Source organism: Schistocerca cancellata, unplaced genomic scaffold (genome assembly GCF_023864275.1).
Source record: "Schistocerca cancellata isolate TAMUIC-IGC-003103 unplaced genomic scaffold, iqSchCanc2.1 HiC_scaffold_1150, whole genome shotgun sequence".
Taxonomy (NCBI): Eukaryota; Metazoa; Arthropoda; class Insecta; order Orthoptera; family Acrididae; genus Schistocerca; species Schistocerca cancellata.
Window position 1 is genome coordinate 1,944,819 of NW_026047149.1, and position 11,215 is coordinate 1,956,033.

An 11,215-nucleotide genomic window follows, 5' to 3' on the forward strand; every position below is an offset into this window, starting at 1 on the left:
AGTGCTGCCTCCCCAAGAATTTCTGCCTTTGCATGGACTGTTTCCTTCGCAAGGAGTGCTGCCTTTGCAACGATTGCTGCCTTCGCAAGGAGTGCTGCCTTCGCTAGGGGTGCTGCCTTCGCTAGGAGTGCTGCCTTCGCTACGAGTGCTGCCTTCCCAGGGACTGCTGCCTACGCAGGGAGTGCTGGCTTCGCAAGGAGAGCTGCCTTCACAATGAGTGCTGCCTTTGCAAGGAGTGCTGCCTTCGCAAGGAGTGCTGCTTTCGCACGGAGTGCAGCCTTCGCACATAGTGCTGCCTTCACACGGAGTGCTTCCTTTCACAGAGTGCTGCCTTCGCATGGAGTGCAGCCTTCGCACGTAGTGCTGCCTTCGCACGGAGTGCTGCCTTTGCACAGAGATCTGCATTCGCATTGAGTGGTGCCTTCGCAAGGAGTACTGCCTTCGAAAGGAGTGCTGCCTACGCAAGGAGTGCTGCCTTCGCTAGGAGTGTTGTCTTCGCAAGGAGGGCTGCCTTCTTGAGGAGGGCTGCCTTCGCAGGGAGTGCTGCCTTCGCAAGGGGTAATGCATTCGCAAGTAGTGCTGCCTTCTCAGGGAGTACTGCCTTTGCAAAGAGTGCTGCCTCCCAATGGGTGCTGCCTTCGCAAGGAGTGCTGCCATCGCAAGGAGTGCTGCCTTCGCAAGGAGTGCTGCCTTCGCAATGAGGGCTGCCTCTGCAGGGAGTGCTGCCTTCGCAAGGGGTGGTGCCTTCCCAAGGACTGCTGCCTTTGCAAGGAGTGCTGCCTTCGCAAGGAGTGCTGCCTTCGCTAGGAGTGCTGCACTTCTAAGGAGAGCTGGTTCCGCAAGGAGTGCTGCCATCGCTAGGAGTGCTGCTTTCGCAAGGAGGGCTGACTTCGCAGGGAGTGCTGCCTTTGCAGGGAGTGCTGCCTTCGCATGGAGTGGTGCCTTCGCAAGGAGTGCTGCCTTCGCAGGGAGTGCTGCATCCGCAAGGAGTGCTGCCTTCGCAAGGAGTACTGCCTTCGCAAGGAGTGCTGCATTTGCAAGGAGCGCTGCCATCGCAAGGAGTGCTGCCTTCGCTAGGAATTGCTGCCTTCGCAAGGAGGGCTGCCTTCGCAAAGAGGGCTGCCTTCGCAGGGAGTGCTGCCTTCGCAAGGGGTAATGCCTTCGCAAGTAGTTCTGCTTTCGCAGGGAGTACTGCCTTTGCAAGGAGTGCTGCCTTCCAAGGAGTGCTGCCTTCGCAAGGTGTGCTCCCTTCGCAAAGAGTGCTGTCTTCGCAAGGAGTGCTGCCTTCGCAATGAGGGCTGCCTTCGCTAGGAGTGCTGCCCTCACAAGGAGGACTGCCTGCGCAAGGAGGGCTGCCTTCGCAGGGAGTGCTGCCTTCACAAGGGGTAATGCCTTCGCAGGGAGTGCTGCCTTCGCAAGGGGTGGTGCCTTCGCAAGGAGTGTTGCCTTCGCAAGGAGTGCTGCATTCACAAGGAGTGCTGCCTCCGCAAGGAGTGCTGCTTTCGCAAGGAGTACTGCCTTCGCAAGGAGTACTGCCTTCGCAAGGAGTGCTGCCTTCACAAGGAGTGCTGCCTTCGCTACGAGTGCTGTCTTCGCAAGGAGGGCTGCCTTCGAGAGGAGGGCTGCCTTCGCAAGGGGTAATGCCTTCGCAAGTAGTGCTGCCTTCTCAGGGAGTACTGCCTTTGAACGAGTGCTGCCTTCCAACGAGTGCTGCCTTCGCAAGGAGTGCTGCCTTCGCAAGGAGTGCTGCGTTCGCAAGGAGTGCTGCCTTCGCAAGGAGTGCTGCCTTTGCAATGAGGGCTGCCTTTGCAGGGAGTGCTGCCTTCGCAAGGGGTGGTGCCTTCGCAAAGAGTGCTGCCTTCGCAAGGAGTGCTGCCTTCGCAAGGAGTGCTGCCTTCGCAATGAGGGCTGCCTTTGCTGGGAGTGCTGCCTTCACAAGGGGTGGTGCCTTCGCAAGGAGTGCTGCCTTTGCAAGGAGTGCTGCCTTCGCAAGGAGATATGCCTTCGCAAGGAGTGCTGCCTTCGCTAGGAGTGCTGCCCTTCTAAGGAGAGCTACCTTCGCAAGGAGTGCTGCCTTCGCTAGGAGTGCTGCTTTCGCAAAGAGGTCTGCCTTCGCAGGGAGTGCTGCCTTTGCAGGGAGTGCTGCCTTCGCAAGGAGTGGTGCCTTCGCAAGGAGTGCTGCCTTCGCAGGGAGTGCTGCATCCGCAAGGAGTGCTGCCTTCGCAAGGTGTGCTGCCTTCGCAAGGAGTGCTGCCTTTGCACAGAGTGCTGCCTTCACAAGGAGTGATGCCTTCGCAAGGTGTGCTGCCTTCGCAAAGAGTGATGCCTTCGCAAGTAGTTCTGCTTTCGCAGGTAGTACTGCCTTTGCAAGGAGTGCTGCCTTCCAAGGAGTGCTGCCTTCGCAAGGAGTGCTGCCTTCGCAGGGAGTGCTGCATCCGCAAGGAGTGCTGCCATCGCAAGGAGTACTGCCTTCGCAAGGAGTGCTGCATTTGCAAGGAGCACTGCCATCGCAAGGAGTGCTGCCTTCGCTAGGAATTGCTGCCTTCGCAAGGAGGGCTGCCTCCGCAAAGAGGGCTGCCTTCGCAGGGAGTGCTGCCTTCGCAAGGGGTAATGCCTTCGCAAGTAGTTCTGCTTTCGCAGGGAGTACTGCCTTTGCAAGGAGTGCTGCCTTCCAAGGAGTGCTGCCTTCGCAAGGTGTGCTCCCTTTGCAAAGAGTGCTGTCTTCGCAAGGAGTGCTGCCTTCGCAAAGAGGGCTGCCTATGCAGGGAGTGCTGCCGTCGCAAGGAGAGCTGCCTTCACAAGGAGTGCTGCCTTCGCAAGGAGTGCTGTATTCCAAGGAGTGCTGCCTTCGCTAGAAGTGCTGCCTTCGCACGGAGGGCTGCCTTCGCAAGGAGGGCTCCCTTCGCATGGAGTGTTGCCTTCGCAAGGGGTAATGCCTTCGCAAGTACTGCTGCCTTCGCAGGGAGTACTGCCTTTCCAACGAGTGCTGCCTTCCAATGAGTGCTGCCTTTGCAAGGAGTGCTGCCTTCACACGGAATGCAGCCTTCGCATGGAGTGCTGCTTTTGCTCAGAGTGCTGCCTTCGCAAGGAGTGCAGCCTTCACAAGGAGTGCTGCCTTCGCAAGGAGTGCTGCCTTCGCAAGGAGTGCTGCCTTTGCACAGAGTGCTGCCTTTGCAGGGAGTGCTGCCTTTGCACAGAGTGCTGCCTCCGCAAGGAGTGCTGCCTTTGCATGGACTGTTTCCTTCGCAAGGAGTGCTGCCTTTGCAACGATTGCTGCCTTCGCAAGGAGTGCTGCCTTCGCTAGGAGTGCTGCCTTCGCTAGGAGTGCTGCCTTCGCTACGAGTGCTGCCTTCGCAGGGAGTGCTGCCTACGCAGGGAGTGCTGGCTTCGCAAGGAGAGCTGCCTTCACAAGGAGTGCTGCCTTTGCAAGGAGTGCTGCCTTCGCAAGGAGTGCTGCTTTCGCACGGAGTGCAGCCTTCGCACATAGTGCTGCCTTCACACGGAGTGCTTCCTTTGACAGAGTGCTGTTTTCGCACGGAGTGCAGCCTTCGCACGTAGTGCTGCCTTCGTACGGAGTGCTGCCTTTGCACAGAGATCTGCATTCGCATTGAGTGGTGCCTTCGCAAGAAGTGCTGCCTTCACAAGGAGTGCTGCCTTCGCTAGGAGTGCTGCCTTCGCAAGGAGTTCTGCCTTCGCAAGGAGTGCTGCCTTCGCACGGAGCGCAGCCTTCTCACGTAGTGCTGTCTTCCCACGGAGTGTTGCCTTTGCACAGTGATCTGCATTCGCAGGGTGTGGTGCCTTCGCAAGAAGTGCTGCATTCGCAAGGTGTGCTGCCTTCGCAAGGAGTACTGCCTTCGAAAGGAGTGCTGCCTTCGCAAGGAGTGCTGCCTTCGCTAGGAGTGTTGTCTTCGCAAGGAGGGCTGCCTTCGAGAGGAGGGCTGCCTTCGCAGGGAGTGCTGCCTTCGCAAGGGGTAATGCATTCGCAAGTAGTGCTGCCTTCTCAGGGAGTACTGCCTTTGCAAAGAGTGCTGCCTCCCAATGGGTGCTGCCTTCGCAAGGAGTGCTGCCATCGCAAGGAGTGCTGCCTTCGCAAGGAGTGCTGCCTTCGCAATGAGGGCTGCCTCTGCAGGGAGTGCTGCCTTCGCAAGGGGTGGTGCCTTCGCAAGGAGTGCTGCCTTTGCAAGGAGTGCTGCCTTCGCAAGGAGTGCTTCCTTCGCTAGGAGTGCTGCCCTTCTAAGGAGAGCTGGTTCCGCAAGGAGTGCTGCCATCGCTAGGAGTGCTGCTTTTGCAAGGAGGGCTGACTTCGCAGGGAGTGCTGCCTTTGCAGGGAGTGCTGCCTTCGCATGGAGTGGTGCCTTCGCAAGGAGTGCTGCCTTCGCAGGGAGTGCTGCATCCGCAAGGAGTGCTGCCTTCGCAAGGAGTACTGCCTTCGCAAGGAGTGCTGCATTTGCAAGGAGCGCTGCCATCGCAAGGAGTGCTGCCTTCGCTAGGAATTGCTGCCTTCGCAAGGAGGGCTGCCTTCGCAAAGAGGGCTGCCTTCGCAGGGAGTGCTGCCTTCGCAAGGGGTAATGCCTTCGCAAGTAGTTCTGCTTTCGCAGGGAGTACTGCCTTTGCAAGGAGTGCTGCCTTCCAAGGAGTGCTACCTTCGCAAGGTGTGCTCCCTTCGCAAAGAGTGCTGTCTTCACAAGGAGTGCTGCCTTCGCAATGAGGGCTGCCTTCGCTAGGAGTGCTGCCCTCACAAGGAGGACTGCCTTCGCAAGGAGGGCTGCCTTCGCAGGGAGTGCTGCCTTCACAAGGGGTAATGCCTTCGCAGGGAGTGCTGCCTTCGCAAGGGGTGGTGCCTTCGCAAGGAGTGTTGCCTTCGCAAGGAGTGCTGCATTCACAAGGAGTGCTGCCTCCGCAAGGAGTGCTGCTTTCGCAAGGAGTACTGCGTTCGCAAGGAGTACTGCCTTCGCAAGGAGTGCTGCCTTCACAAGGAGTGCTGCCTTCGCTAGGTGTGCTGTCTTCGCAAGGAGGGCTGCCTTCGAGAGGAGGGCTGCCTTCGCAAGGGGTAATGCCTTCGCAAGTAGTGCTGCCTTCTCAGGGAGTACTGCCTTTGAACGAGTGCTGCCTTCCAATGAGTGCTGCCTTCGCAAGGAGTGCTGTCTTCGCAAGGAGTGCTGCGTTCGCAAGGAGTGCTGCCTTCGCAAGGAGTGCTGCCTTTGCAATGAGGGCTGCCTTTGCAGGGAGTGCTGCCTTCGCAAGGGGTGGTGCCTTCGCAAAGAGTGCTGCCTTCGCAGGGAGTGCTGCCTTCGCAAGGAGTGCTGCCTTCGCAATGAGGGCTGCCTTTGCTGGGAGTGCTGCCTTCACAAGGGGTGGTGCCTTCGCAAGGAGTGCTGCCTTTGCAAGGAGTGCTGCCTTCGCAAGGAGATATGCCTTCGCAAGGAGTGCTGCCTTCGCTAGGAGTGCTGCCCTTCTAAGGAGAGCTACCTTCGCAAGGAGTGCTGCCTTCGCTAGGAGTGCTGCTTTCGCAAAGAGGTCTGCCTTCGCAGGGAGTGCTGCCTTTGCAGGGAGTGCTGCCTTCGCAAGGAGTGGTGACTTCGCAAGGAGTGCTGCCTTCGCAGGGAGTGCTGCATCCGCAAGGAGTGCTGCCTTCGCAAGGTGTGCTGCCTTCGCAAGGAGTGCTGCCTTTGCACAGATTGCTGCCTTCACAAGGAGTGATGCCTTCGCAAGGAGTGCTGCCTTCGCAAAGAGTGATGCCTTCGCAAGTAGTTCTGCTTTCGCAGGGAGTACTGCCTTTGCAAGGAGTGCTGCCTTCCAAGGAGTGCTGCCTTCGCAAGGAGTGCTGCCTTCGCAAGGAGTGCTCCCTTCGCAAGGAGTGCTGCCTTCGCAAGGAGTGCTGCCTTCTCAATGAGGGCTGCCTTCGCAGGGAGTGCTGCCTTCGCATGGGGTGGTGCCTTCGCAAGGTATGCTTCCTTCGCAGGGAGTGCTGCCATTGCACAGAGTGCTGCCTTCACAAGGAGTGAAGCCTTCGCAAGGAGTGCTGCGTTCTCTTGGAGTGCTGCCTTCACAGGGAGTGCTGCCTTCACAAGGGATGGTGCCTACGCACGTAGTGCTGCCTTCGCACGGAGTGCTGCCTTCGCAAAAAGTGGTGGATTCGCAAGGGGTGCTGCCTTCGCACGGAGTGCTGTCTTTGCACAGAGTGCTGCCTTTGCACGGAGTGCTGTCTCCGCATGGAAAGCAACCTTCGCAAGTAGTGCTTCCTTTGCACGGTATGCTGCCTTTGCAAGTAGTTCTGCCTTCGCAAGGAGTGCTGCCTTTGCAAGGAGTGCTGCCTTCGCAAGGAGTGCTCCCTTCACAAAGAGGGCTGCCTCAGCAAGGATTGCTGCATTCGCAGGGAGTGCTGCCTTCGCAAGGAGTGGTGCCTATGCACATAGTGCTGCCTCCGCACAGGTTGCTGCCTTTGCATGGAGTGCTGCCTTCGCACAGAGTGCAGCCTTCGCATGGAGTGCTGCTTTTGCTCAGAGTGCTGCCTTCGCAAGGAGTGCAGCCATCGCAAGGAGTGCTGCCTTCGCAGGCAGTGCTGCCTACGCAGGGAGTGCTGCCTTCGCAAGGAGAGCTGCCTTCACAAGGAATGCTGCCTTTGCAAGGATTGCTGCCTTCGCAAGGAGTGCTGCCTTCGCTAGGAGTGCTGCCCTTCTAAGGAGAGCTGGCTTCGCAAGGAGTGCTGCCATCGCTAGGAGTGCTGCTTTCGCAAGGAGGGCTGACTTCGCAGGGAGTGCTGCCTTTGCAAGGAGTGCTGCCTTCGCAAGGAATGGTGCCTTCGCAAGGAGTGCTGCCTTCGCATGGAGTGCTGCATCCTCAAGGAGTGCTGCCTTCGCAAGGTGTGCTGCCTTCGCAAGGTGTGCTGCCTTCGCAAGAAGTGCTGCCTTTGCAAGGAGCGCTGCCTTCACAGGCAGTGCTGCCTACGCAGGGAGTGCTGCCTTTGCAAGGAGAGCTGCCTTCACAAGGAATGCTGCCTTTGAAGGGATTGCTGCCTTCGCAAGGAGTGCTGCCTTCGCTAGGAGTGCTGCCCTTCTAAGGAGAGCTGCCTTCGCAAGGAGTGCTGCCATCGCTAGGAGTGCTGCTTTCACAAGGAGGGCTGACTTCGCAGGGAGTGCTGCCTTTGCAAGGAGTGCTGCCTTCGCAAGGAGTGGTGCCTTCACAAGGAGTGCTGCCTTCGCGTGGAGTGCTGCATCCGCAAGGAGTGCTGCCTTCGCAAGGTGTGCTGCCTTCGCAAGAAGTGCTGCCTTTGCAAGGAGCGCTGCCATCACAATTAGTGCTGCCTTCGCTAGGAGTGCTGCTTTCGCAAGGAGTGCTGCCTTCGCAAGGAATGCTGCCTTCCCAAGGAGTGCTGCCTTGGGACCGAGTGCTGCCTTCCCTAGGAGTGTTGCCTTCGTACAGAGTGCAGCCTTCGCAAGGTGCTGCCTTCGCAAGGTGTGCTGCCTTTGCAAGGAGTACTTCCTTCGCAAGGAGTGCTGCCTTCGCAAGGAGTGCTGCCTTCGCTAGCAGTGTTGCCTTCGCAAGGAGTACTGCGTGCAGAAGGAGTGGTGCCTCCGCAAGGAGTGCTGCCTTCGCAAGGAGTGCTGCCTTTGCAAGGAGTACTGCCTTCGCAAGGAGCGCTGCCTTCGCAAGGAGTGCTGCCTTCGCTAGGAGTGCTGCCCTCACAAGGAGGGCTGCCTTCGCAAGGAGTGCTGCCTTTGCAACGAGTACTGCCTTCGCAAGGAGTGCTGCCTTCGCAAGGAGTGCTGCCTTCGCTAGGAGTTCTGTCCTCACAAGGAGGGCAGCCTTCGCAAGGAGGGCTGCCTTCGCAGGGAGTGCTGCCTTCACAAGGGGTAATGCCTTCGCAGGGAGTGCTGCCTTCGCAAGGGGTGGTGCCTTCGCAAGGAGTGTTGCCTTCGCAAGGAGTGCTGCATTCACAAGGAGTGCTGCCTTCGCTAGGAGTGCTGACTTCGCAAGGAGGGCTGCCTTCGAGAGGAGGGCTGCCTTCGCAAGGGGTAATGCCTTTGCAAGTAGTGCTGCCTTCTCAGGGAGTACTGCCTTTGAACGAGTGCTGCCTTCCAATGAGTGCTGCCTTCGCAAGGAGTGCTGCCTTCGCAATGAGGGCTGCCTTTGCAGGGAGTGCTGCCTTCGCAAGGGGTGGTGCCTTCGCAAAGAGTGCTGCCTTCGCAAGGAGTGCTGCCTTCGCAAGGAGTGCTGCCTTCGCAAGGAGTGCTGCCTTCGCAATGAGGGCTGCTTTTGCTGGGAGTGCTGCCTTCGCAAGGGGTGGTGCCTTCGCAAGGAGTGCTGCCTTTGCAAGGAGTGCTGCCTTCGCAAGGAGATATGCCTTCGCAAGGAGTGCTGCCTTCGCTAGGAGTGCTGCCCTTCTAAGGAGAGCTACCTTCGCAAGGAGTGCTGCCTTCGCTAGGAGTGCCGCTTTCGCAAGGAGGGCTGCCTTCGCAGGGAGTGCTGCCTTTGCAGGGAGTGCTGCCTTCGCAAGGAGTGGTGCCTTCGCAAGGAGTGCTGCCGTCGCAGGGAGTGCTGCATCCGCAAGGAGTGCTGCCTTCGCAAGGTGTGCTGCCTTCGCAAGGAGTGCTGCCTTTGCAAGGAGCGCTGCCATCGCAAGGAGTGCTGCCTTCGCTAGGAGTGCTGCCTTCCCAAGGAGGGCTGCCTTCGCAAAGAGGGCTGCCTTCGCAGGGAGTGCTGCCTTCGCAAGGAGTAATGCCTTCGCAAGTAGTTCTGCTTTCGCAGGGAGTACTGCCTTTGCAAGGAGTGCTGCCTTCCAAGGAGTGCTGCCTTCGCAAGGTGTGCTGCCTTTGCAAGGAGTGCTCCCTTCGCAAGGAGTGCTGCCTTCGCAAGGAGTGCTGCCTTCGCAATGAGGGTTGCCTTCGCAGGGAGTGCTGCCTTCGCATGGGGTGGTGCCTTCGCAAGGTATGCTTCCTTCGCAGGGAATGCTGCCTTTGCACAGAGTGCTGCCTTCACAAGGAGTGATGCCTTCGCAAGGAGTGCTGCGTTCTCTAGGAGTGCTGCCTTCACAGGGAATGCTGCCTTCACAAGGGATGGTGCCTACGCACGTAGTGCTGCCTTCGCACGGAGTGCTGCCTTCGCAAGTAGTGGTGGATTCGCAAGGGGTGCTGCCTTCGCACGGAGTGCTGTCTTTGCACAGATTGCTGCCTTTGCACGGAGTGCTGTCTCCGCACAGAAAGCAACCTTCGCAAGTAGTGCTTCCTTTGCACGGTATGCTGCCTTTGCAAGTAGTTCTGCCTTCGCAAGGAGTGCTGCCTTTGCAAGGAGTGTTGCCTTCGCAAGGAGTGCTTCCTTCACAAAGAGGGCTACCTCAGCAGGGATTGCTGCCTTCGCAGGGAGTGCTGCCTTCGCAAGGAGTGGTGCCTATGCACATAGTGCTGCCTTCGCGCAGGTGGCTGCCTTTGCACGGAGTGCTGCCTTCGCACGGAGTGCAGCCTTCGCATGGAGTTCTGCCTTCGCAAGGAGTGCTGCCTTCGAAGGAATGCTCCCTTCTCACGGGGTGCTGCCTTTGCACAGAGTGCTGCCTTCGCAAGGACTGCTGCCTTTGCACAGAGTGCTGCCTTTGCACAGAGTGCTGCCTCCGCAAAGAGTGCTGCCTTTGCATGGACTGTTGCCTTCGCAAGGAGTGCCGCCTTTGCAAGCATTACTGCCTTCGCTAGGAGTGCTGCCTTCGCTAGGAGTGCTGCCTTCGCTAGGAGTGCTGCCTTCGCTAGGAGTGCTGCCATCACTAGGAGTGCTGCTTTCGCAAGGAGGGCTGACTTCGCAAGGAGTGCTGCCTTCGCAAGGTGTGCTGCCTTCGCAAGAAGTGCTGCCTTTGCAAGGACCGCTGCCATCACAAGGAGTGCTGCCTTCGCTAGGAGTGCTGCTTTCGCAAGGAGTGTTGCCTTCGCAAGGAATGCTGCCTTCCCAAGGAGTGCTGCCTTGGGACCGAGTGCTGCCTTCCCTAGGAGTGTTGCCTTCATACAGAGTGCAGCCTTCGCAAGGAGTGCTGCCTTCGCAAGGTGTGCTGCCTTTGCAAGGAGTACTGCCTTCGCAAGGAGTGCTGCCTTCGCATGGAGTGCTGCCTTCGCTAGCAGTGTTGCCTTCGCAAGGAGTACTGCGTTCAAAAGGAGTGGTGCCTCCGCAAGGAGTGCTGCCTTCGCAAGGAGTGCTGCCTTTGCAAGGAGTACTGCCTTCGCAAGGAGTGCTGCCTTCGCAAGGAGTGCTGCCTTCGGAAGCAGTACTGCCTTCGCAAGGGGTGCTGCCTTCGCAAGGAGTGCTGCCTTCCAAGGAGTGCTGCCTTCGCTAGAAGTGCTGCCTTGACACGGAGGGCTGCCTTCGCAAGGAGGACTCCCTTCGCAGGGAGTTTTGCCTTCGCAAGGGGTAATGCCTTCGTAAGTACTGCTGCCTTCGCAGGGAGTACTGCCTTTGCAACGAGTGCTGCCTTTGCAAGGAGTGCTGCCTTCGCAAGGAGTGCCTTCGCAAGGAGTGCTGCCTTCGCAACGAGGGCTGCCTTTGTAGGGTGTGCTGTCTTCGCAAGGGGTTTTGCCTTCGCCAGGAGTGCTGCCTTTGCAAGGAGTGCTGCCTTCGCAAGGAGAAATGCCTTCGCAAGGAGTGCTGCCTTCGCAATGAGGGCTGCCTTCGCTAGGAGTGCTGCCTTCGCAAGGAGTGCTGCCTTCGCAAGGAGTGGAGCCTTCGCAAGGACTGCTGCCTTCGCAAGGAGTGCTGCCTTCCCAAGGAGTGCTGCCTTAGGACGGTGTGCTGCCTTCGCTAGGAGTGCTGCCTTCGTACGGAGTGCAGCCTTCGCAAGGAGTGCTGCCTTTGCACAGATTGCTGCCCTCGCACGGAGTGCAGCCTACGCACAGAGTGCTGCCTTCGCAAGAAGTGCTGCCTTCGCAGGGAGTGCTGCCTTCGCATGGGGTGGCGCCTTCGCAAGGAGTGCTGCCTTCGCAGGGAGTGCTGCCTTTGCAAGGAGTGTTGCCTTCGCAAGGAGTGCTGCATTCACATGGAGTGCTGCCTTCGCAAGGACTGCTGCCTTCGCAAGGAGTGTTGCCTTCGCAAGTAGTACTGCTTTCGCAAGGAGTGCTGCCTTCGCAAGGAGTGCTGCCTTCCAAGGAGTGCTGCCTTTGCTAGAAGTGCTGCCTTCGCACGGAGGGCTGCCTTCGCAAGGGGTAATGCCTTCGCAAGTACTGCTGCCTTCGCAGGGAGTACT

General features: G+C 58.8%; 4 protein-coding genes across 4 annotated transcripts; all 4 read left to right on the forward strand.

Annotated features, from left to right (window-relative positions):
• Positions 1-625: 625 nt before the first annotated feature.
• LOC126159948 (trophinin-like) lies at positions 626-1,156 on the forward strand. The gene has a single exon (XM_049916755.1). The coding sequence runs from the start codon at positions 626-628 to the stop codon at positions 1,154-1,156; it is 531 nt and encodes a 176-aa protein (XP_049772712.1).
• Positions 1,157-1,388: 232 nt separating this feature from the next.
• Positions 1,389-2,855, forward strand: LOC126159949 (uncharacterized). The gene has a single exon (XM_049916756.1). The coding sequence runs from the start codon at positions 1,389-1,391 to the stop codon at positions 2,853-2,855; it is 1,467 nt and encodes a 488-aa protein (XP_049772713.1).
• A 141-nt stretch (positions 2,856-2,996) lies between these two features.
• Positions 2,997-3,611, forward strand: LOC126159950 (uncharacterized). Its single transcript, XM_049916757.1, has one exon. It carries the CDS (start codon positions 2,997-2,999, stop codon positions 3,609-3,611), a length of 615 nt encoding a protein of 204 aa, XP_049772714.1.
• Positions 3,612-5,889: 2,278 nt separating this feature from the next.
• Positions 5,890-7,527, forward strand: LOC126159951 (trophinin-like). The gene has a single exon (XM_049916758.1). It carries the CDS (start codon positions 5,890-5,892, stop codon positions 7,525-7,527), a length of 1,638 nt encoding a protein of 545 aa, XP_049772715.1.
• Positions 7,528-11,215: the final 3,688 nt, after the last annotated feature.